This window comes from Gracilinanus agilis, chromosome 2 (genome assembly GCF_016433145.1).
Source record: "Gracilinanus agilis isolate LMUSP501 chromosome 2, AgileGrace, whole genome shotgun sequence".
Lineage (NCBI taxonomy): Eukaryota > Metazoa > Chordata > Mammalia > Didelphimorphia > Didelphidae > Gracilinanus > Gracilinanus agilis.
Window position 1 is genome coordinate 610437088 of NC_058131.1, and position 26743 is coordinate 610463830.

Genomic DNA, 26743 nt, shown 5'->3' on the forward strand with positions numbered 1-26743 from the left:
TATATATATATATATACATATATATATATATATATATATAAACAGGTGAACTCAATGGAGTTTCTCTTATGATTTGGTTTTCTGTGAGGATTTTTAGGCTTCTTTCTTTCAAATGGTTCTAGATTTCATTGAGGAGGTCCTGGAGTGTTCTAGACTTTGATCTTGTAAGTACAATGTAACTTAGTGTCTGAATAGACCTCACAATCCAGCTTCCATTCGGACTCTATGCAGGGCACCCTCTATATCAGTATACAGTATCCCTTTGGTGAACATATATCTCCTTCTTTTATGCTGGGTTTTTTTATTGATAGATGCCTGTTGAACAAAGCTTGCTTTGTGGATTTCTCAAAAAATCCCTGGCTTCCTTTAATCCTAGCATTCCTGTAGGGACTTTTCCTGATCTTCCCCTATTCCCTCAGCTGTTAGGACTATTCCCTCTACTTTGTATCTTGTTTTTCTGATTTTTATATATTGTCTCCTCTTTTAGAATGTAAGTTCTTTGAGGGTAGAGGCTCAAAGCTGCTTCTTCTGGCTTGTTTTAACTGTTTATACTTTTTTCTTTGTATTCCCAGCACTTCCTTAGCACAGTGCCTGGCACATAGGAACTGCTCAATAAATGGATATAGATTGGTAGATATGATCTGAATCTAAGGATGTCATTGGAGAAGAGCCCATAAAGCTGCATTTTACTGTATAAATGCTTTTTTATAGTCAGCTAACAGTGGGACCTTGTATTCTCCAAGCTTTTTAGTCGGTTGTGTATGACCGAGAATGTGTTCTGCTGTATCTGTTACAAAGGTTTTCGTTTTCTTCCCCCCCCCCCCAACCCCCACCACCAATGGGAGTGGAAGGGATGGGGGAGGGGGTAGAGAAAACAAATACTTGTTAATTGAAAAACAATTTAATTTAAAGATGTATTCTGCCATAGAAAATTGCTCGTGAAATGTCCGCAGTATAATAAGCTATTTAGATCTGCCCTCAGCATTATTCTCATTGGTAATCCCTTGACTCAGTTTGTTGTTTCTGTCTTCTTTGTTCTCAGCTTTGGCAAATACAATGTAGAGCACATCTTCCCATGTAGATTTTAATCCAAAGCAGAAGCCTCATTAAAAAGTTCAGCTTCCAAGAGATGTAATGGTCCAGTGAGCAGGCATTTTAGGGTCTGATGTTGGCTCTTCTACTGCCTTGGACGCTGATACCAGTTTAGTGTAGGATACTGAATCACTTGGCTTTTTTGCATCTTGTTTTCCCTGCCTGCACAGAGAGATGTTCTCAGCCTCTTTTGAGCCACCATCACTGTAATGATGTAATGAAAACATAAGGGCTTTGAGCTCTTCAGAATTTGTTATTAAATATTTTGGTCTTCACATCAGTAAAAATCTTGATGAAAGCACTGTGTCAATGCCTCCTCATGGACAATAGTTGACCTCCCATGAGGTACGAAGTACTCAGGTATTAAGAGCTGGTTTCCCTGAGAGAATAATTTACTCAGTTACAAAGCAAAGATCAAAGAAAACTGTTCTCCCAGGGTCGGACTAAAGAACAAAACTCCAGAAGTTTCTCCCTTAAGGTAGATACTGCTATCCTGCTTGTTTCTTTAAATGTTCTTTGTAAATTCTTTATGTTACATACACTAGGAAGGAATGCTTTACTATAAGAATTGTTGAGTTCAACCCTATGCCCCCCAAAATAATCCCTTTTCATAGCCTAGTTTTTACCTTCCTGTAACTCACCTTGCTTCCTGCTTCTGTGTTGGTACATTTTTTGCTACAACAACTTCAGGCATCACTGTTGTAACCAGCCTTTTCTTGGCATCTGTTTACTTTCACCCCCTACATATTTTCAGATGTTCTTTTTATCACCTCCTTTGAATAATCATCTCTGGATGATTTTTCTCTGTATTTATTTGCATTTTTATAAGAGGCGTCACTTTTACTTTTTCTGCCTGTTTGCACCTTTCTGTCTTCAGTGTTTGCAACACCTTCCAGTTTTGTTTTGTCTGCAGTTCTAACTCCTCCCAGAGAGCTAGCTTTTGATATAGAATCTCAGTGAGGAGAAGACTATACAGGGGTCTGAAGTAATTTTTCTTCTCCTTAAGCATAGCAGTTTATCCAAACTCCCTTGAACAAAATTGAGTAAAACTTTAATAGAAGAAAGACAAGAGATCCTTCTATTTTCTTTTGAATTTAAAAATTATTGGAAACCTACTATATCTTTAATAGGATTCAAGTAATCAGTTTTCACATTGTGAAATAACTGTTAGTGCTCTTGACTAGTGACAAACAATCATTTTTAGAACCCCTCCCCCCCAAACAGTTTCATTTTGATACATCCAAAAAATCTAGTTTTGATTAGGAAGTTATTTCAAAATATTTTCCAGCTATGATGCTCCATAGGAATGTTAACTACCTACCAATAATAGATTTTGTGTTTTCAGCCATGCATACAACCTGGTGATTTCAGATTTTCCTTTTGTTCATAAGGCAAGATGGACATATCAAGTTTTTGACCAAAGGAGACAATAATGCTGTTGATGATCGAGGGCTGTATAAGCAAGGGCAGCTCTGGCTAGAGAAGAAGGATGTAGTAGGACGAGCAAGAGGGTAAGTAACATTTTGAGTTTTTCAGATTACTTAAAATATTTTGTAGGGTGTGTAGTGTTATTGGACCCAGAAGGATTTCTTCTGTACCCTACCACTCATTCTCTTTGACTTTATGAAAGCTATCCTTTCAGAGATCCCAAAAATTATAGAACAAAGAATCCCCGATGTGGAAAAATTTGTTTTCTCCCCCCGGGATATATTCTCAAGCTCTTAAGGAGTTAATCATTCAATTTCTGACTCATTTAAAAATTGTCTCTTATTATTTTTCCCCTAGACCAATGATGGGCAAACTTTTTAAAGACAGGGGGCCAAAGGAAAGGAAATGCTCATCTATCAGTCTGTTTCTAAGGCAACTCTTTGGAAGTTTCATTGTATTGTATCCTCATTGTATTCATCAGATTAGGAATAATGTTTCAGGATAAAACATTTCAGGGAGCTGTATCTGGCCTGTGGGCCATAGTTTGCCCATCACTGCCCTAGACCATATTAACCTTGCTTCTGACAGATGAGCTAGTTTTATTCTGTAAAAGAGTGAAGTGATATAAAGCCAATTCATCTCAAATTCTATCAGAAGAAGAGTCCTGTAGGAAGAAGGGCATTGTATGCCATTCAAGTGGAATGAGTTATCACTTTCCTTATGCTAACCTAAATTATATAGTTATAAAGTTACTAGCATCACCTGCCTAAATGTGGGTGCCTGTAGGACCTCATCAGATAGAGTTGGACAGCACTTGACTCAATTATTTCTGATCTTAAGGGAAGTACTGGGGTAGAGAATGTGACTGTTTTAAGTTTTCACCACTTTTTTCAGCGTCAAGTTTACCTTGTATTTTGCTAATATGAATATTAAAATTTCCCTAGATAACCCTTAATAGTGAGGATGACACTGATATCTGTATGATGGGAAGGAAAGGCCAATGTAGAATTAAAATCTCCCATTAAAGCACTTTAGATCTTTGACATCATTGATGTGAATATTCCCTCAATTGGTTATCCTGACAACCTATCCACACCTTCTTACTGATATGATTCTTTTCCATGGCCATAGGGGATATATCCATCCAGCGGGCAATGGGGGCCTTCCTCCAGCTCTCATGATATTTCTTTGTAATAGTGGAGCAGGCAACTGTCAGTGGGTTATCTCTGGCTCTTGTGACATGACCAGCTTCCCCTCTTCAGTCAGGTTTCAGGTGGCATGCTTATATGGCTTTACTTATACAGTTTTTAATTAGTCATGCATTACAGCCTCTTCATAGCTGCCACTTGGTGAATTTACTGACCAAGGGAACTCAAAAAATCCAGAGAAGATGATACCATCTTTCAAGGCATTTGTGGTAGATCTTTGAGCAGAGAAAACCTCTCTCAGGAGATTCTGTTAGGTGATCATCAGGGTATCAGTGAAAAAATATGAATGGCAATCTAATATCAGTCTTCTTACTGAAGGTGTTATAATTCTTATTCTTAATAGTTCTTAAATCTTAATCTTAGTGATGCACTGAAAAGTTTCATTTCAAGTAAAATCTTTCCCATCCTTAAATTAGAGGGTTGTCTCAAAGCTTTTGCTTTCGTGTGGGTGTTAGAGTTGAAGCAGAAGTGCCACAATAAGATGCCAGTGGTGTGATTGAATTACAAAGAGAAAGTGTTAAAAATATAGGTGCTCCTCTCTCTCTCAGAGGCCTGAATTTCTAGCATCCCCTGTAAGGAGCTGTAACAGTAAACTCTCCCCAAGTATCACTGTGTTTGAGCCCCTCAAAGCCCTTTGCAGAAGGTAGGCCTTAAGGGGAACAAATGATGTGTGACCACAATGTTTGTTCTTTGCATTTTATTTCCTGGTGGAATAGGTAAGTAGAAAAGAAAAACTGAAGGAGGAGTTAAATTGGTGAGGCTTCACTAGCTCAAAAATGTCTCTGGTCCACATATTCTAACCAAAAGTTATTTGTTTACTAAACTTCTTTCAAGTATAGATCTCATTAAAAAATAAAACTTCATCCATTCATTCACAAATTATTGTGGATTACTTTGTTACCCTGTGTGGAACACTTTACTAAGATCCCTGGTTCTTCCTATAAGAATTTCTCTTGGGGTGGGGTGAGGAGAGCAGCTAAAGTCTTAATATTGGGGAAATTGCATTACCTGAGTACATGATAATCTGGGGGAGGGCAGGAAAGATAAAGATGACAGGAGATAGAGTTTTGCTCTTAGACCTGGTGGTAGTTAGTGTACTACAGAAAATGATGCCTTTGGTACTTTCCTTAGGATGCCTGAGTTAATATATCAGGATTTGTTCATAAAATCGAAGAACTCCAGTTCTCCAAATTCAACCCATTACCTCCATTCCAAGTGTGGCCTCAGAGCAAAGATGGCCTGGATTCAGGTCCCTCTTTTGACCCATACTGGCTGTTCGATCCTGCACAAGACACTTAATTCCTGCTTTAGGCCAGTAGTGTCAGACTCAAATAGAAAAGGGGCCACTAAAGTAGTATCCTGACTTGGAAAACCACATATTCATATTATCTCTGTTCTATGGTGTTTTTTATTTATCTTGTTAAAAATTTCATAATTATATTTTAATCTGATTCTACTAGGAATATATGACACCTCTGCTCTAGGCAACTCTCTAAGGCTACAAATTATAAGCAGACTAACCTGCCCTTGGTAGGAGTTTCCTCATTTGGTATCATTCCCTATCCCAGTGATATTCCAGGGCCAGACCCTGACTAGTCTCTCCAATTTTACTAAATGTCTCCTCCCATCACCTGCCCTTGTCCAGGATGGGAAGAGAAAAGGCCTCTTCTGTTTTGTTTTGTTTTTTAATTTTTTTTTTAAACCCTTACCTTCCGTCTTGGAGTCAATACTGTATACACGGTATTGACTCCAAGACGGAAGAGTGGTAAGGGTAGGCAATGGAGGTCAAGTGACTTGCCCAGGGTCACACAGCTGGGAAGTGTCTGAGGTCAGATTTGAACCTAGGACCTCCTGTCTCTAGGCCTGGTTCTCAATCCACTGAGCTACCCAGCTGCCCCCCCTCTTCTGGTTTTAAAGTTTTTCCCAGGTTTTTGAATACAAATTTTGATGTTAGGTAATTTCAGGTAGGATTGCATAGCCCATTTTGAGCTAAGTTGTCCTATTTTAAAATCTAGTGAAGAAGTAATTCCCCCCCCCCCCCATTAACTTGTTCTAGTATCTTTCAAATAGAAAGTATTGCCCTGTTGCCACTTGTAATGATTTTAAAACTCTTTCCTCTTCTCTCTTTGGTTGCACTGTTTTTTTTGTTTTTTGTTTTTTGTTTTTCAAATAAAAGTAAAAAGTGTAATATAAATGTTTAGAAGTGAAAGCCATGGAAATCAACTGGTCTGTCTGCTAGAAATAGTTCACAACATTCTTCTTTGTCCCAGCTATGCTTGTCATGGCCAAACTGAGATAATTATCTTGTAGCCTTATTTCTTGTTTTGTTTTGTTTTTTAAACCATTGTCATCTTAGTCCCAGTTCTGTTGTGACTGACTCCATTCATGACTTCATAGATATTAATCTCTGATTTCTCCTTTCCACTCCATCCCATACACCATGGCCAGATTAATCTTCCTAAAACAGTGCTTTGTATAGTGATCGAAAATTAATCAACAAGTATTTAGTAGACACCTACTTACTACATGCTAGGTACTGGTGATTCAAGTAACAAAGAGGAAAAGAGCCCCTGTTCATGAGAGTACATCCTAATGGGGGAGACAAGTGCCTATATGCATCTCCATGTACAGATATATATGAGTGTGTGTATATGAAGAGGAGGGACTCTGTGAGACAGAGGGAAGGAGAGGACTACATTCCAGGAGTTGTTATTTTCAGAGCTATTGGCGTTCATTTGGGATTCACCATATGATTCCTTGCCATATATAATTCCTGTTATCCCATCTAGATTCTAAGCCTTTTGGGACCAGGAAGTGTAAAAATGCTTAATGAATATTTTCTTTATTGATGGTTTTATGTGGCATTTGTTGTGATAAGATATGTTTTCTCTTAGATTTGTTCCTTATATTGGAATTGTGACGATACTTATGAATGACTATCCTAAATTTAAGGTAAGAGCTTCATTTTATTTCCTTAGAAAATTAGTCCCATGGTCCAGTTTGAGAACTATATATGAGAGAAATTATTACAATTAATAAAGACAAGTAATTTATCCATAATTTACTACATGCAAACAAAAGCCAAAAATTGATCCCTGTTGGTTTGTTTAGGTTTCTTGGCAGGGGGAAAAAAAAACTAAATGTGTGTCTACAAACAGTCTGATTTCTGTTCCTTTGTTTTCCAGTATGCAGTCCTCTTTTTACTGGGTTTATTTGTGCTGGTCCATCGGGAGTAAGATGTCTGCCTTATAGCTCCTGAGGAAGATGCTATGCTTTTTGTTACAAAATGTTTGGAGTAGATCCTGGTCTGTGAAAAGTGGAAGCAGAAAATGCAGATTTCAGTGCTTCTGGTCACATCGATTTGGATTAGTTTCTAAGTTTCCACTGCAGAGTGTGGGTGACTGTGTGGGTGGGTGCATGTGTGCCTGTGTGCACACACATAGGGAATTTCAGCCACAGGTTTTCATATGTTCTCATGTCACATTTTAGGGTTTTTGTACATCAATGAATTTTTTTATATTAAAAGGTTGAGCCAAAGCCCTCAGTGTTTGTATTTTGAAGCTAAGCTTCACTTCTAAAGTGCCTACAGAACTCTGTAAATAATGCCATAGCTCTGGATGAGTTTGAACCTGCCATTCCTCTTGATAATAGGGATGGTATACATTAAGATCATCATAAGTCTTAACTTTACAAAACTTTGAATAAAAGACTTTGCACATTGAACCCCTTATTCCTGACTTGTGTTTGTCGGGAAAAACTGTTAGAGTTTGCCTTCTCGTGCTGTTTTATAAAATCTTCAAGAGATTGGAAGCTTGGTTATAAACAGGCCTTCAAATAAAGGGTTTCCCCCCAAATTTAGCAGCTGTATTTCCTACTGTTCTTGTTTTTGGAACAAAAGGATCCACTTAGCTCTAAAGAAAACATCATGCAGATAAAATGCCTTATTCACTAGAGCATCTTCCAGTGTACATATCCCAGGCTTCCCTGAAAGGCTCAAAACCTCTCACTAGTTTACATATATTCTTATCAACCCTTCTGACTCAACAAAGCTTTGATCTGTAGCATCAGAAATCTGAAAGCAGGTGCCTGATTTTACCTGCTTGAAGCTCTTGCCTTTGGCTTCTGCAGTCCATTCTGTAAGATGGTAAGATATACATGAATATATCCAGAGCAGAGAGAAGCTTTTTAATATGTTGTGACAGATGGAGGGATTTAGGAATAGGGAGGAAACTTGAGAGAATATAAGATCACAGATTTTGGAATTGTAAGGGACCATAGAGATCATCTGAGCTTACTCCCTTGTTTTATAGATAAGGAACCCGAGATTCAAAGAGGAGAAATTTGCCCAAGGTTGTCATGAGTCCTAGCTAGTAAATATGAAAGTATTTAAATTCAGGTCATTCCAATCAGTGTGATTTTGGTACTTTTTTATGAGAAATTTGAAAGCACTGGACTATTATTCTGTATCTAAGCTCAAAAATACTTTAGAGCAGTGATGGGCAAACTTTTTAAAGAGGGGGCCAAAGGAAAGGAAATGCTCCTCTGTCAGTCTGTTTCTAAGGCAACTCTTTGGAAGTTTCATTGTATCGTATCCTACTCATTGTATTTGTCAGATTAGGAATAATGTCGAGCAGCTGGATTGAACATTTCAGGGGGCCACATCTGGCCTGGGGGCCACATCTGGCCTACGGGCCATAGTTTGCCCATCACTGCTCTAGATCATTTATCCAAGAAGTTCAGCTGGCAGGGAAATGGCCATCTTCTTTTGTAACTGCAGTGGAACAGGAATGGGAAGAGAGAACTAATCTATTCTCTTGAAGTACTTTAATTACAGAGAATCACTCCATTGGAAGTCCATTAACAAGAGGCTGGCTTTCCAGCCCTGGGCATGGGCTTTTTATGGCATCAGCAGAGTTTGAAAGTCACACTTGGCAGATGATTGTCAATAAATGCATTTATGAACTTGGCTATGAAACTTATATAGGTACTAGACACAATCTCCCACAATCTTCTAAGTGAACTGTTAAAAATAGATGCCCACCTATCCCCTATTAGAAGAACTTCTGGCTCCTTCCAGTAGATTAAAGCTCCTCAGCTGACAAAAGTTATTTAGAAATTCTATATAATCACTGCTTTGGGTTGGGCTATGGTGCTGTGAATACACTGGGTTCTGGTCTTGTTGACCCTGGATGAGTCATTTAACATCTCTGCATTTTATTTCTCATTTGTAAAATGAGGAAAATGAAGCTCATACCTCATGAAATTGCCATAAGTATAAAATTGCTCTACCTAGCAAGATTTCCCACCCTTGCATATCTCTCCATCATGAGCCTCACCTTTATGGAAGAAATCTCTCGTTTTTTTTTCTTCCATCTGTTTTCTTCCCTTAGTCTTGTTAGCAACAGCAGAAGAGTCTACCTTAGTTGGAATAGAAAAAGATACACAGTGTCCTAGTTTGCTGATAACAGGGGTGGGGGGGGGGGGAATTAGGTCCTAGGTAGAACATGACCATGTTTTATTTAATTTGTATTTTATATACATATTTATTGATTATATATAATATATAATAAAATATATAAATCTATTTTAATACATATATAATATATAATTTAACTGCACAATTTTCCCTTTTCTCTTTTTCTGATAGTAGTAATAAATGCTTTTAAAGGGGGTAGAAGGTGAAGAAAGAAAGGATTATATGAGTAAATACAAATATGAAAAAAACCTTTTTTTTAAAACCCTTACCTTCTGCCTTAGAATCAATACTGGGCAATAGGGGTTAAGTGACTTGCCCAGGGTCACACAATTAGAAGTGTCTGAGGTCAGATTTGAACCTAGGACCTCCCATCTCTAGGCCTGGCTGACACTGAGCTACCCAACTGCCCGCCAAAAAAGTTCTTTTGAAAATAAGACTGCATTACAGATTCAAAATAGTCTTTTAACTAGTTGATGAAATCAATAGAGCACTAGGCCTAGAGTCAGGAAGACCTCAGTTCAAATCCTCTCTCAGACACTTGCTAGCTGTATGACCCTAGGCAAGTCACTTAACCCATTTGCCTCACTATCCTCATCTGTAAAATGGGCATAATAATAGCACCTACCTCTTAGCATTGTTGCAAAGATTAAAGGACGTAACTGTAAAATACCTTTAATGTCTAAAAATTTGGCTTTGGTTGCTGTCAAACAATTAACATTAAAAGCCTGCTGTATGCCAGGCGCTGGAAGCAAAAGACAGTCCCTGCCTTGAAGGAGCTCATAATCTAATGGAGGAGATAATAAGCCAACAAATAAGTACAAATAAGCTATATGCATGATAGTCAATAATGAAAAAGAGAAAGGCACAAAAATTAAGAAGGATTGTGTAAGACTTCCTGTAAACGATAAGATTTTTACTTGGGATTTAAAGGCAGTAGGCAGAGAGGAGGAGGGAGAACATTCCAGGCAGGAGGGACAGCCAGAGCCAAGAGACAGGAGTTTCTTATTCATGGAACAACGACGAGGAGGTCAGTGTCACAGGATTGAAGAGTAAGAAGCCCAGAAAGGTAAGAAAGAAGGGGCTCAGTTATCAAGGGCTTTGAACTCCAGAGGATTTTGTCATGGATCCTGGAGGCAATCAGGAACCACTGGTTTATTGAGTTAGGATGTCATTAGGAAAATCACTTTGGTGGCTGAATGGAGGATAGATTGGAATGAGAGAGACTTGAAGTGGCAGACCCACCTGCAGGCTATTGCAGTCGTCCAGATATGAGGTGATGAAGGCCCTGACGAAAGAGATAATAATATCAGAAAAGAGAAGAGCTTATTTGAGAGTGTTGCAAAGGTGAAATCAACAGGTCTTGGCAGCAGATAGGTTATGGGGGATTAGAGAGAGGAGTCCAGGATAACTCCTAGACTGCAAAGCTGAAGAACCAGAAAGTTGACGTAGTCCTCTACAGTGACTGGGAAATGAGGAGGAGGAAAGGATTTATGGGAAAAGTTGATGAGTTGTTTTGGATGTGTTGCATTCAAGATGTCTACTAGACATGGAGTTTGAGATAGCTAAAAGGCAGTTGGAGATACAAGATTAGAAGTCAACAGAAAATTTGGAGCAGGATATATAGATTTGAGAATCACCAGCCTAGAGATGATAATTATCTGGGGGAGCTGATGAGATCACCAAGTGAAGTAGGACTGAGGGAGAAGAGGGCAAAGGACAGAACCGTGAGGGACACCCACCAACAATAAGTGGGCATGACCTCAATGAGGATCCAGTCAAAGAGACTGAGGAGTGGTCAGAATAGGTAGGAGAACCAGAACACTGAATGGTGTCCTAAAAACCTGGAGGAAAGAGAGTTTCATAAAGGAGAGGATGCCAGATCAGTGCCAAAGGCTGCAAGGAAGCCAAGAAGAATAAGGATTGGGAAAAAAAAAACAAAAAAACTTTGGATTTGGCAATTAAGAAGAGATCTTGGCAACGGGAGAGAGCCATTGCAGTAGAATAATGATTGCATGGCCCTTGGGTGTTTATAGAACTAGAGCTGGAAGAGAAGAAGCTCACAGGCCATCTAATCCTGTCCTTTTCCCTCTAACCCCATTTTATAGATAAGAAAAAAATGGAGGCCCAAGGTCACGTAGGTGGACAGCATCAGAAACAGGAGTTAAACCCTGGTCCTCTGACTCCAGAACCGGGGCTCTTTTTACCATGCCATGCTTAGCAGTGGCCACCCTCCAGCCTTCATTATAACCTCTATAATGAAGATACCCACATTTCCATAGTTAGTCCCACCCCACTTCTTTGTTTACCTCCTGGAAAAGCCTAGCTGTCCTGTCATCACCTCAGCCTCAACATATCTAGAACAAAAAAGTCTGCTGCCACCACCACACCCCTCCCCAAACCAGGAATTCCCATTTATGCCAATGGTGCTGTAAATTCAGTCACCAAAGCCTGAAACTTGAAAACTTCTGGATTCTTTTCCTCACTCTGCCTTCGATCCCCAGGATAAAGTCTAAACTCCTTAGCTTTGATCTTAAGACCATCCATTATCCAGATCAGTGGTTCCCAAACCTTTTTGGCCTACCGCCCCCTTTCCAGAAAAAATGTTACTTAGCGCCCCCTGTCACATACTATCACTGCCCCCTTGCAGTTATTCACCGCCCCCAAATGCACCTGTGGCCATCACCGCTCTCCTGGATCGCTGCAGGACCCACCAGGAGGGCAGTGGTGCCCACTTTGGGAATCACTGATCTAGACCTTCCCTACCACTCCAAACTTAGCTCCCATTACTTCCCAGAATAAACCTTCTACTCCTGTTCTGTTTCTGTCTATATTTCCCATCTAAAGATACCTTCTTTCCCTTTCACATTTTCTAGGCTAATTCTACCCCATTCATCAAGACTCATCTCAAGTCCTACTACCTCAGCTAGCCAGTCCTTGTAGTAGTCCTTCCTCAGAATTTACCTTTATTGTAAATCATTTGCCTTATAGTATCCACCTTTTATGGATATGTCCTGCTTTCCCTCTTAGACTGTGAGTCCCATTGCATCATAGCCTATAGTGTAGTCCTCCCACGTAAATANTTTTAATACATATATAATATATAATTTAACTGCACAATTTTCCCTTTTCTCTTTTTCTGATAGTAGTAATAAATGCTTTTAAAGGGGGTAGAAGGTGAAGAAAGAAAGGATTATATGAGTAAATACAAATATGAAAAAAACCTTTTTTTTAAAACCCTTACCTTCTGCCTTAGAATCAATACTGGGCAATAGGGGTTAAGTGACTTGCCCAGGGTCACACAATTAGAAGTGTCTGAGGTCAGATTTGAACCTAGGACCTCCCATCTCTAGGCCTGGCTGACACTGAGCTACCCAACTGCCCGCCAAAAAAGTTCTTTTGAAAATAAGACTGCATTACAGATTCAAAATAGTCTTTTAACTAGTTGATGAAATCAATAGAGCACTAGGCCTAGAGTCAGGAAGACCTCAGTTCAAATCCTCTCTCAGACACTTGCTAGCTGTATGACCCTAGGCAAGTCACTTAACCCATTTGCCTCACTATCCTCATCTGTAAAATGGGCATAATAATAGCACCTACCTCTTAGCATTGTTGCAAAGATTAAAGGACGTAACTGTAAAATACCTTTAATGTCTAAAAATTTGGCTTTGGTTGCTGTCAAACAATTAACATTAAAAGCCTGCTGTATGCCAGGCGCTGGAAGCAAAAGACAGTCCCTGCCTTGAAGGAGCTCATAATCTAATGGAGGAGATAATAAGCCAACAAATAAGTACAAATAAGCTATATGCATGATAGTCAATAATGAAAAAGAGAAAGGCACAAAAATTAAGAAGGATTGTGTAAGACTTCCTGTAAACGATAAGATTTTTACTTGGGATTTAAAGGCAGTAGGCAGAGAGGAGGAGGGAGAACATTCCAGGCAGGAGGGACAGCCAGAGCCAAGAGACAGGAGTTTCTTATTCATGGAACAACGACGAGGAGGTCAGTGTCACAGGATTGAAGAGTAAGAAGCCCAGAAAGGTAAGAAAGAAGGGGCTCAGTTATCAAGGGCTTTGAACTCCAGAGGATTTTGTCATGGATCCTGGAGGCAATCAGGAACCACTGGTTTATTGAGTTAGGATGTCATTAGGAAAATCACTTTGGTGGCTGAATGGAGGATAGATTGGAATGAGAGAGACTTGAAGTGGCAGACCCACCTGCAGGCTATTGCAGTCGTCCAGATATGAGGTGATGAAGGCCCTGACGAAAGAGATAATAATATCAGAAAAGAGAAGAGCTTATTTGAGAGTGTTGCAAAGGTGAAATCAACAGGTCTTGGCAGCAGATAGGTTATGGGGGATTAGAGAGAGGAGTCCAGGATAACTCCTAGACTGCAAAGCTGAAGAACCAGAAAGTTGACGTAGTCCTCTACAGTGACTGGGAAATGAGGAGGAGGAAAGGATTTATGGGAAAAGTTGATGAGTTGTTTTGGATGTGTTGCATTCAAGATGTCTACTAGACATGGAGTTTGAGATAGCTAAAAGGCAGTTGGAGATACAAGATTAGAAGTCAACAGAAAATTTGGAGCAGGATATATAGATTTGAGAATCACCAGCCTAGAGATGATAATTATCTGGGGGAGCTGATGAGATCACCAAGTGAAGTAGGACTGAGGGAGAAGAGGGCAAAGGACAGAACCGTGAGGGACACCCACCAACAATAAGTGGGCATGACCTCAATGAGGATCCAGTCAAAGAGACTGAGGAGTGGTCAGAATAGGTAGGAGAACCAGAACACTGAATGGTGTCCTAAAAACCTGGAGGAAAGAGAGTTTCATAAAGGAGAGGATGCCAGATCAGTGCCAAAGGCTGCAAGGAAGCCAAGAAGAATAAGGATTGGGAAAAAAAAAACAAAAAAACTTTGGATTTGGCAATTAAGAAGAGATCTTGGCAACGGGAGAGAGCCATTGCAGTAGAATAATGATTGCATGGCCCTTGGGTGTTTATAGAACTAGAGCTGGAAGAGAAGAAGCTCACAGGCCATCTAATCCTGTCCTTTTCCCTCTAACCCCATTTTATAGATAAGAAAAAAATGGAGGCCCAAGGTCACGTAGGTGGACAGCATCAGAAACAGGAGTTAAACCCTGGTCCTCTGACTCCAGAACCGGGGCTCTTTTTACCATGCCATGCTTAGCAGTGGCCACCCTCCAGCCTTCATTATAACCTCTATAATGAAGATACCCACATTTCCATAGTTAGTCCCACCCCACTTCTTTGTTTACCTCCTGGAAAAGCCTAGCTGTCCTGTCATCACCTCAGCCTCAACATATCTAGAACAAAAAAGTCTGCTGCCACCACCACACCCCTCCCCAAACCAGGAATTCCCATTTATGCCAATGGTGCTGTAAATTCAGTCACCAAAGCCTGAAACTTGAAAACTTCTGGATTCTTTTCCTCACTCTGCCTTCGATCCCCAGGATAAAGTCTAAACTCCTTAGCTTTGATCTTAAGACCATCCATTATCCAGATCAGTGGTTCCCAAACCTTTTTGGCCTACCGCCCCCTTTCCAGAAAAAATGTTACTTAGCGCCCCCTGTCACATACTATCACTGCCCCCTTGCAGTTATTCACCGCCCCCAAATGCACCTGTGGCCATCACCGCTCTCCTGGATCGCTGCAGGACCCACCAGGAGGGCAGTGGTGCCCACTTTGGGAATCACTGATCTAGACCTTCCCTACCACTCCAAACTTAGCTCCCATTACTTCCCAGAATAAACCTTCTACTCCTGTTCTGTTTCTGTCTATATTTCCCATCTAAAGATACCTTCTTTCCCTTTCACATTTTCTAGGCTAATTCTACCCCATTCATCAAGACTCATCTCAAGTCCTACTACCTCAGCTAGCCAGTCCTTGTAGTAGTCCTTCCTCAGAATTTACCTTTATTGTAAATCATTTGCCTTATAGTATCCACCTTTTATGGATATGTCCTGCTTTCCCTCTTAGACTGTGAGTCCCATTGCATCATAGCCTATAGTGTAGTCCTCCCACGTAAATATTTATTAGTAATGAGGAACATTAAAAACTAATTTAACAATTTGCAAGTCCAGAATCAATCCCTGCAAGTCATCAAAATTATCTTAACCTTTCATCATCTAATGTATGCTCTCACTTTGGCATAGACATGATCATGGGTTTTCAAAAGCTCTATCAGATGAGAATAAACCCTGGCAAGGCCTACCAAGCTCAGAAGGCATTGAGGATAGGCCCGTACCAACAAGACTGGGTGTCACCTAAGGACAAGCATTACTAAAAACTGAGTTTCAGCGATGGCAGCTCATCATGAAACTCTCCACCAAGGCGCAGTTCTGCCTTGGTGGAAGGAATAGCTCCACCAATGAAATCACAAATATTCTGAAGTATTCAAGCACCATGTTCACTCATCTTCACAATCAAAACTTGAACTATATGTGTAAATTTATGTCTTTATTTACTGGTTCCATTTAAGTAGCCCACTCTGTTCTCCACATGTTTTCCATTTCCTGATACTAAAGCCAGTTTTCTTCCTTCCTAACAGCCTTATTTAAACCTACAACTTTTATTTTATGTTCCTTGATTAAAAAAAAAAAAAAAAAAGCCTTTCTGTGTACTAATTTGGTCCTTTTTTAAAGGTTACTTATATAATCCTTTTAGGTGTTGCTTGGGTCTCATAAATATCTCTCTTCCTCTTCTTTTGCCCTTGATAGCATTTTCCAGTAAAGACTCACAAAATGCCAGGAATTGCTAGGCTACAGGAAACAAAATGGGAAGCACAAATGCTCTCCCTATATAAAACCTTGTCACCTCTAGGCCATGGTGTGCTGTGTGCAAGTCTAGTAACCAAAATACTTTTTTAAAAAAATGGGTGGCTCAGTGGCTGGACTCCATGGCCTGAGGTACAATACAATTACTTTTGTTTAAATTCACCCAAGTGACACTCTCATCCTAGATTTGGTGAACTGGTTTTTGTTTTGTTTTGTTTTAGTTTTTAAACTTTGTTTAATGATTCAAGGCAGAGGCAGTTGTGGCTCAGTGGTTAAAAGCACTGGGCCTAAAATCAGGAAGACCTGAGTTCAAACCCAGCCTCAGACATTTCCTAGCTTTGTGATCCTGGGCAAGTCATTTAACTTCTGATTACCTGACAGAGGATCCACTGGAGAAGGAAATGGAAAGCCATTCCAGTATCCTCACCAAGAAAACCTCATGGATAGCTAGTCCAGAGCTGAACATGGCTTAACAGCAAATGATTGAAGGTATATATTAACAGGTAAGGGTTTTAAAAAATTGTAATATTAAATATAAGTTCCCCTCTTCTTCTCAGCCTTCATCTTTCCAGGCTTGAGGGAAGAAAAGTGTAATCTTTTTAATATGTCCTTATTTCTAAAGACTGTTAGGTGCTTCTTCCCTAGATTTTTTCTAGAGCTATTACATTTTTAAGAAAATCCTTATCTTCTTAGCAAAAAACTGGAAAACGAACGTATACCTGTCAATTGGGGAGTGGTTGAACAAACTGTGGTATCTGTTGGTGATGGAATACTATTGTGCTCAAAGGAATAATAAACTGGAGTTCATGTGAACTGGAACAACCTCCAGGAATTGATGTAGAGTAAAAGGAGCAGAACCAGGAGAATGTTGTACACAGAGACTGATACACTGTGGTAAAATCAAATGTAATGGACTTCTGTACTAGCAGCAATGCAATGACCCAGGACAGTTCTGAGGGATTTATGGAAAAGAATGCTACCCACATTCAGAGGAAGAACTGTGGGAGTAGAAAAACAACTGCTTGAACACATGGGTTGATTCGGACATGATTTGGGAAGTAAACTCTAAATAGCCACCCCAGTGCAACTATCAATAATATGGAAATAGGTCTTGATCGATGACACATGAAGAAACCAGTGGAAATGCATGTTGGCTACAGTGCGGGGGGAGAGGGAGGAGAGTAAGAACATGAATCATGGAACCATGGAAAAAAATTTTCTTAAAAAAAATATATTTTAAATAAATAAATAACTGGATCGTTACCTTTTTAGAATCAATACTGTGTATTGGTTCCAAGGCAGAAGAATGGTAAGGGTAGGCAATGGGGGTCAAATGACTTGCCCAAGGTTACATATCTAGGAAGTGTCTGAGAGCAGATTTGAACCTGGAACCTCCCATCTCCAGGCCTGGCTCTCAATCCACTGCACCACCCAGCTGCCTCCTCTTACTCATTCCTCATTCCTACTCCCCACATCCCCACATCCAGGACAAAACATAACAGGCTTATCTTCCACGTGACAGTCTTTTCTCAGTTGAATCCAGTTGTGCCCCCATCATCCCCCTCCCTCCCACCATCACTCCAAGGGTAGAGTCGGGGATCAAACACAGACCAGTGTTTCCACCACATCATACTAAAGAAAATCTTTGGGGAAGATTAGGACCCCCAATGATCCCCAAAGCTGGTACAAGCCATAGATTCTAAAATGTCACGATAACAGATCCATCATTTGTGGGGGAGGAATGGGAGACAAGTTTGAGAGTCTCCCTAGCTAGCCCAAGCTGGAAAGGCAACAGCCACTCACAGTCCAGTTCCAATTCTGACTAGTACAGAAGCTTTAACCTCCATTTTCCAACTGTTCATGCCTCTTAGGCAGCCTATATTTGTGCCAGACCTGGTGAGGACTCTTGTGTCATAATTTTGGGGTCCTACAGATTCCTGATCAGATTTAGCCCTACTGCAGCTCAGAACCTCCAAATTCAAGAAGTCCGCTAGCCTCAACTTCCCCTCAAAAGGAAGGATTATAAGTGTGTACCTCCATACTTGGCCACAATTGGTTTTTGTTTTTTAAACCCTTACTTTACATCCTAGAATCAATACTATATATTACCATAGAAGAGTGGTAAGGGCTAGGCAATGCCCAGGGTCACACAGCTAGGAAGAGTCTGAGACCAGATTTGAACCCATTATTGGTTATTAACAGAAACTAGTAAGTTTAAGGATATGTCCCTAAAATTTTTTGAGGTATTATTTGGAAGACAATGATGATATATTCAAGAATCCATCCCATGGTGTTGATCTTAGAGACAGAATACCGCCTGAGCAGGAAGAACTTTTAAATCTGATCTAGTATGTCCTTTTTTGTGTGCTTGGAAAAATTGGATGTGCTATACCGAAACACCCCAAATTGAAATCGAAAACCCTGAAAACCCAGCAATTTTTGTTCATGTTGTCCCTGAGGCTCCTCCCTCTGACTGGAGAGAGTAGAGGAGTGGAGGTTGGAGAGCTCTTCTCAGATCGTCTGCCTTTTAGGGAGGGCTCCTAGGGAATCCCCCTCCTCATTTCTCACCCAGATACTCTTGGTTTTCATGATCTTCAGAAACCATCATTCTGCAAGATGCACCTGACTCAAACTCATGCCTCATTGAAGAAGATGGGAAAGAATCCTAGAGCTCAAACACGGAGAGTAACTAAGTGGGAAGAGGGCGAAAAATGTTGGTAGTGTGGGTTCAAAAGAGGATGTTGTCACAAGAGAAAGAGATGCAGTGCTCTAGGGGGGAATGGTAGAGAGCAAAGAGTATGCCCCCACTCCTGCCCCTAGCTTCTCCCTTACCCAAAGAGTCAAGGGGGTGGAAAAAATGGCAGCCTTCATGAGTGAGGGTTGTCAGGGAAGTAATACCATTTAAGGAAAAGGAGGCCTTATTTAGGTGACTAGGGAGGTGGAGAAAAGGAAAGGGGTGGGAAAACTGAAGGGCATCAAAGAGCTGGTGCTCAATAGGGGGCATTCTAAAGGGCACAGAGGAAGGGAATAATCATATGGTGGGTTGTGAGACTTAAGAAGGTGAGGAGGGAAAGGAGCCTCAGAAGGGGTTTGAAAAAGGTGGTAATTGTAAATAAGAGTTGAAAAAGACAGGATTTGGAGAGAGGAAAGGGAGAAAGATCTGGTGGGGGAGGGATGGAGAAGAAGATTGATTGGTAAAAGATTTGTTATATCTAGCCTGCCTCAGACCCACCATGTTGCTCAGAGTCATCTTCCTGCCATGTTGTGGTTCAAATACCTTTCTCCTCCCTTCTCTCTCTTTTTTTTAAATTAAATTTCATTTTCACAAAGATCTGCCTTTTCTCCCTCCCCTTCTGCCCTCAACTGAGAAAGCAAGAAAAACAGAATCTCTTCTACAAACATGCATATTCAACCAAAATAAATTCCTGTATATTCTACCTCCAATAGTCTGCTCTTTTGAGTCCATCACTTCTCTTAATAGGAATTAAGCAGTATATTTCATCTTGCAGCTTCTCAAATCATGGTTGGTCATTGATACACTTCTTTGTATCTCTATGGAAATAATAATCAAATCAACACTACCATGTCTGGAATGGAGAACTCAATCATTCATCCTATGACTCAATACACTATTCCTTTAATTTTCTGACCAAAATTAGTCCTCTTTAGCTACCCCCCCTCCAATATATGTTGTCTTCTCCTATTAGAATGTAAATTCCATGAATCCAAGTAAACACTGTTTTAGGACTATCTTGCTTTTGTTTTTTGTATCCCCCATAATTATCCCAGTGAATGGCCATAATGTTTTTGCATTCATTCATTTTAGTAATTAGTGATTAGAAGTTTGTCAAATAAATAAGTGCCAAAAGGAATGATTTCATTTTGTGTGCCCAGGGGCCTTGCTGCCCCATCAACTTTTTGTTATGAGTACATTATGGGCACATGCTCAGGTTATACTGATCTGGCCCCAGTCCTGCGTTGTTATTTCATATAAGGCAACCTGAACCACTATTATAGTACTTAACAGTCTACAATTTCCTTGCTGAGCTTCTAGACCATTTTTGGATGGTCCTGTGGGAAATTAATATTAATCTGAACTCCTTTTTTTGGCTCCTCCAAAACAACCTTCTGATTTTAAAGGAAAAAACCTTAGAACTGAAGCTCTGAACCATATCTCTCTGAGGTCATGGGTGGAGTCCTCCCTCTTCTTGTCTACCATTCTAAACACTCTGACATCCAGAAGACTTCTGCCTCTTGTCTAGACTGAGGTAGGAGCCCAACAATCAAAGAGATGGGAAAAGGGACATCGCAAAGACCATAAATTGTTGGAAGGGACAGGAAGGGACTCTTCCTTAGAATCATGGACTGAGGAGGCAGGCAGTCTGGCTCTGGGCTGGCACAGCCAGTTCCCGAGGGAAACCAGCCACACATGGCTTGGACTTTTTCTTTCTCTGGGCAGCTTTTTATTATTTGTAAAATTAAAATACAGTCTCCGGAGAATTTTGATCATAATCATCCTGGTTCCTTTCTTTTTCTTCCCAATAATTATAAGTACGTTCCCCAAAACATAAACAGGAACCCAAAACTGAGTAAATGACCATCTCCAATAATAAATCCAGGAAATTAGTTGTTTCCAGTTTTCTTTTTCTGACTCTCACATATCTCTTTGGGGATGGGAATGGAATTGGTCATGGAGAGACTATTAGGGAGAATTTGACAACAATTCTTACTTCTGGGAAATGTGTGTATGTCTGTGTTTGTGTGTATCGTACTGGTCTCTTGATACTTCACAGTGTGCACATATATCAGCCATTTTCAGATACTATACTTTGTTGAAGGCTTTGGGGGATAACTTGCTAGAGGTTTGATATAATGTTCTCCTCTGGGATCATGTCATAGCTGCCTGCTAATGAGGCCCCCTTGAGACTCCAAGGATCACACTCACATGGTAGGGTCCATGATAACCCACCTGATGCCAAATTCTGCTATAAAATAGTACACATTGATGTTAGTTTGAAAACTCATCAGAGAGAACTGCAGATTTTGCTTGAGGTTGTATCTGTGAACCATCTCACAAACCAGGCAAAGATTACCTCTGCCAAACCAACTTAGAATGAATTAGAGGGATGCAAAGGGCAGAGGTTTAGCAGAAGCATCAACATGACTTTAAAAACAAGCCAACGAACAAACACCATGGGGCCAAACTCTCAGGAATCTTCTAGCTTGCCTTTCTAGAGAATATATCTATAAATCAGCCAATTCACCCAGGCCCATAAGCTCAGGACTAGCATGCTATTGGATGATGTCCTTTTGTCAAGTATGAGAGAATTGTATCAGGCAAGCAAACTAAGGAGCTTCAAACTTTGCTCAAAACCCAGTTCTAAGCCTCTTTTCTCAAGTATCAGTTTATAAGAATGGGGAGGGATATCATTAGCCGGTTTCAGACAAATCCTGGCTCCAGAGAAAGTACTATTGGGAGTTGGGTGGACGTGGATCAAAGCATGCTATCTTTCACATCAGTGTATTTATGATTTTATTTGGGAGTTTTGGTTTCATATGAGTGTGCTCTTGTAACAATGACCAATATGGATGTATGTTTTGCATGATAATAAAAATAATTTTTTTTTAATATTGGAAGGTTCTTCTTTAGAATTCTAGGGATGATCTGATTAGCTTAAGCTATTGTATCAACCTTATTTGGGGTTCTTTGTTTTCTAGAGTGTCCTTTTCCTGCATAAAAAACTTCAGTTCTAAATTGGGGGTTGATCTTACTGGGGTCTACACAGCTGTTCCACAAACCATTATCTGATCCAGAAAAAGGCAGACTACAAACATATTCCTATTATCTGGAACATCAAAGCAACCCTTCGGTTGGTTTAGAAGATCCCTTGGCTCTTGGAATTACCATTTATAATGAACGTTATGTGATTAAAGCAGTTGGGCATCATAAGACCTGGGTTTTAGTCCTACCTGGCTTTGCCATTAACTAAATGTAGGACTTTGGTCCAATCACTTAATCTATGTGAGCCTTGGTTTCCTCAAGTCAAATCATCAACATTTATCAAGCATAGGCTGGGCACGATGGATGGATAGTGACACAATAGAGCATCAGGCCTAAAGTAGTCAAGATTTATCTTCCTGAGTTCAAATCCAGCCTTAGACACTTAAAGTACCATGACCCTGGGCAAATCACTTAACCCTCTTTGCCTCAGTTTCCTCATCTGTCAAATGAACTGGAGAAGGAAATAGCAAACCACCCCAGTATCTTTGTCAAGAGATTCCTAAATGGGGTCATGAAAAGTCAGACATGATTGAATAACAACAACAACAAAAATCCTTTTTTAAGGTAGTCCCTAGGTTCTAATGGAGGTAGCTTTGAAAGGGAATACATGATATTGTAGTATGCCCTTCTCAGGGAGAAAAACAGGAGCCCAGATGATAGGGGTCTCCAAATGCTAGGGCTCTTTAGTTAAAAAACAAGTAAACAAGATACTACTGACTCTTTTTTTCTCTGTTCCTTCAGATTTAGATGCAAATGGTTGGGGGCTGATTTGAGATTTACATAGCATTGCATTGCTAAATGGTATCTTTTGTAAATTCTTAGTATATAGTAATAATAATAAATTAACATTTTAAAATAAAATACTAGGACTGAAGGTTTAGTCAAAGCCTTGTTATCAGGATCACTCACATGGGATTAATCCCTTTATGGTCCTGGCCATACTAGGGCTTGTTAGTTTGGGGATCAGAAGTCTTAGCAATTAGGTGGACCACAGAACTCCTTGTTTATAGAAACAAGCTATTTTCAGGACCCACTTCCTTGAATTCTATTTATGGTGCTGCCTAATGGGTAAAATGCTGGAATGAGGGCCATAGGACCCCAAGATCATCAGTGTAAAGCTGGAAAGGATTTTAAAGGCCACTGAGTCCAACCCACTCATTTTACAAATTAGCAAATTGACACTAAGTCTACAGGTTCTAGCTACTGTAATGAGTCAAGAGATTCAAATACTGCATCAGATGCTAATTAGCTATGTGACCCTGAGCAAGTCACTTAACCTTTCTGTGCCTCAATTTCCTCATTTGTAAAATGAGGCATGTTAGACTCAGCAGTCTCTAAGATCCATTCAAGGTTTACATCTATAATCCTATGATTTCATCATTGATAGAATCACTGAATATTAGAAAGCAGAAGGGAAAGGACTTTAGAAAGAACATAGTTCAACACATTTATTTCTCAGATGAAGAAACTAGCCCAGAGAGAAGAAATTATTTTTCTAAGATCATAAAATGTTCATTTCCTCCACTCTTTTACTCTTATTTCCTTTTATTTAATGCCTGTTTTCCTTGTGGTGTTTTTTTTCCTCCCCAGATATTTAAAATCCATTTCTAACCTGCTATTTTCTTTCTCCATTCTTACCTCTTTTCTATTAATGAAAGCTTTGTTTTCTGATTTTTACATTCTTTCCTTTGATTTCTCATCTGGCTTCTCGTTCTCCCCATCCTGATTCCTTTGTCTTCCTCATCAGCTTGTATTTCCTTGTTGCTTAAGAATATTTACTGAATACCCATTATATTCTGAATATTTTATTCCTAATATTTTCCCTTAGGATTCTTGCTTTCCCAGACTATAGACATGGTCTTAAATCCTTTCATGACATGTTTTTTCTCGCCTCTGCAATCTGGGTCTGTCCACACACTGCAGCTTAGAAAAGCATATTTCTTTCAGGCTACTTCCTGTCCATCTCCCTCTGGGCCTCTCACTTCTAGATACATTCCTTCCTCCCCTTTGTCCACCTCATTTTCCTTCCACTTTACTCATCCCTCTTTTCATTTGTAATCAGAAACTTTCTAATCCGCCTTTATTCTAGATATTCTCCTCCAGTTCCTTCTCTGCCTCCATTCCACATTTTTTTCTTCTGCATATTTTTCCTCTCTTTTGGGTGCTTTGGTGTTACTTATATCTAACTCTTCTTAATTTGGTGTCATCCTACAGCAAGTATAGTTAGTAATATATAATTTTACCTTTTGCTTATATACTATTTTAAATATTTTCTAGTGCCTTTTTTTTTTTTTTTTGCTCAAGTGTTATATCTTCATCTGGATTATAATTTCCTTGAGACCAAGCACCATTTTTTCTCTTGTTTCTTTTTTAAAAATCAAAACTATTTCATTTTCCCAATTACATGTAATAATCATTTTCAGCATATATTTTCTGAAATTATAAGATCCAAATTCTCTCTGTCCCTCTCTCCCTTCCCTGCCCCCGTCTCTTGAAGGTAGTAAGCAATTTGATCTAGGTCATACATGTATTATCTTGCAAAACATACTTCTTTATTGGTCCTTCCACATTGGTCACTCTCATCCCAGCATGTTGTCCATTACACCAATGACCATTCATCATCCTCTTGTATGTTTTAGGGCACCTAACATGGCTGGGTACTTAATCATTCACAGAGTTCATTCATTCAATAAACATTATTAAGTACCTCCTCTATGGAAAACACAGTGCGGTGTTTTGAGGGAGCATATAAGTTGGGGCCTGGAACTGACCAACAAACGTCCAGACCTCAGAATGGGCACACTGGGCTTTGTCTGCTGCCAGCCCCTGTGGGAAGTTTTTGAGGCTGCTTCTGAAAGTGTGATGACCTGTAACGGTGGAACCTTGTCCCCAATTCAGAGCATGTTCAGGTATTCTGTGACTGTTTCCAGTCCATTTACTATGTGGTGTAGGAAAACCTTTTAATTGGGTAATGAGCCCAAAGTGAAAGTGAATAGAAAAGGCTCCAACTGAGAAACTCCATCTCCATCTGCCCTGGTGGAATAAGTTTTTTTCTGTTTTTATATCACCAGTTATTGCCCAATATCCTTCCTCTATCTCCTCCCAGAAAGCCATCCCCTATGACAAATTTTTAGAGAGGAAAGAAATCAGCACAACTGATGATACATTGAAAAACTCTGTGGATACGTGCAACGTGTAATACCCAGAGACCTCCCACCTCCATGGTGGGGTAGGTTGAGAGGGTCTTCTCCTATCTCTTCATTTGAATACTTAATACATTTATGGCATTTACCTTTAATTTTTTGGTTTGTCATTGTCCTTTCCGTTTCCAGTCATCGTGTATATTGTTTTCTTAGCTCTACTTACTTCACTCTGCATCAGTTCCTACAAACCTTTCCATGTTTCTCTGTATTCATCACACATATCATTCCTTATAGCACAGTAATATACTATCATTACGGTCACGTACCACAATTTGTGCAGCCATTCCCTCATTGATGAGCATCTACTGCGTTTCCAGTTCTTAGCTATCACAAAAAGTGTTACAATTATTTTGTAGTATAAGGAGAATTTCTTCTTATCAGTGACTTCATTAGGATATACAATTAGTAACTGACATCTATGGCTCAAAGGGTATGAACATTTTAATCACTCTATTTGTCTAATTCTAAACTGTTTTTCAAAATCATTGTACTATTTTACTGCTCCACCAACTAGGTATTAGTGTATCTGACACTAGGATTAAAAGGAGTTGAGAAAAGCTTCTGATAGATGATGAGATTTTAGATAGAATTTAAAGGGAAGAGAGGGACTTGAAGAAGAAGGGAATAAAAAACAATATGAAATAAATACATAAAGCAAAATGCAGATTTTTACCATCATAATCTTTTTTTAAAACCCTTACCTTCCACCTTAGACTCAATACTATATATTGGTTCTAAGGCAGGAGAATGATAAAGGCTAGGCAATGGGGGTTAAGGGACTTGCCCAGGGTCACACAGCTAGGAAGTGTCTAAGGTCAGATTTGAACCTAGGATCTCCTATCTTTAGGACTGGCTCTCAACCCACTGAGCCATCTAGCTACCCCCTCTACCATCAAAATCTTACATGAATAGATCAAATAATTCAATGAAAGGCTAGAGAATTGGAGAGAATTAGCTACCAGCTAATGGGATAGCAGAAAACTTCACAGAGGAGGTAGCATTAGTCCAGGTGTGGACCTTGTCCAAATTATCTGTCTCAGAATAGAACAGACTTCAAAGCTCATCTAGTCCAAGTGACAGCTGAACAGGAATACTCTCTACAACATCCTTAGTCAAGCGATCATCCAGTCTAGAGATGGGGGTCCCACTACTCACCGAAGCACCTTATTCCACTTTGCAATGGCTCTCATTGTTAGGAATTTTTTTTTCTTTCATCAAATCCCAAGACCAAACTCTCTGTTAATCATTCTCCAGTTGCCATCAATAGTGGAACTGTGAAATCAGATGGCTTGTAAAGCTGGTAGGTTCCCAGAAGGGAAATGTAAGGTAATCTCCATGGAAGTTCTGGTGTCTTATCCATCATCCTTTTACTTCTGCCAAATTTGGCTAGAGCTCTTTCTTGAACATAAACCCTCAAAGTCTCCAAGTCCCTGGAATTTCTTTCTTCTCCAGAAGTTATGAGTTTCCTTTCCTAATACTTGTCCAAGTTTGATCCAATCGAAAGGACATTTAGTAAGTCTCTATAGCATGCTAAGAACTAGGGATAGAAGGCAAGGTAAGACACAGATTTGCAGGGAGTTTGCAACCTAATGGAGAAGGGATGGGGAAATGAGACAGGAGGAAATGACTGATAGAAGACAAAATGAGAATAAGTGCCAAGAACAGCAGGATCTGGGATAAAAGAAGAGGTCTGTTTGGTATTCTTGTCCTTGAGTTAAAAAGCCAGGCTCTGTAAATTATTCTGATTAGCTTTGACCA

The 26743-nt window shown here is 39.8% G+C and overlaps 1 protein-coding gene across 1 annotated transcript in view; it reads left to right on the plus strand.

Moving 5' to 3' along the window:
• The window catches only part of SEC11A (SEC11 homolog A, signal peptidase complex subunit), a 41843-nt gene extending 34385 nt beyond the window's left edge, over window positions 1-7458 (plus strand). Inside the window, exons 4-6 of the mRNA XM_044662521.1 lie at window positions 2484-2603; window positions 6623-6680; window positions 6914-7458. Of these exons, the coding sequence (XP_044518456.1) occupies window positions 2484-2603; window positions 6623-6680; window positions 6914-6964 (229 nt within the window). The 3' untranslated portion in view covers window positions 6965-7458. The remainder of the gene's footprint in view (window positions 1-2483; window positions 2604-6622; window positions 6681-6913) is intronic.
• Window positions 7459-26743: the final 19285 nt, after the last annotated feature.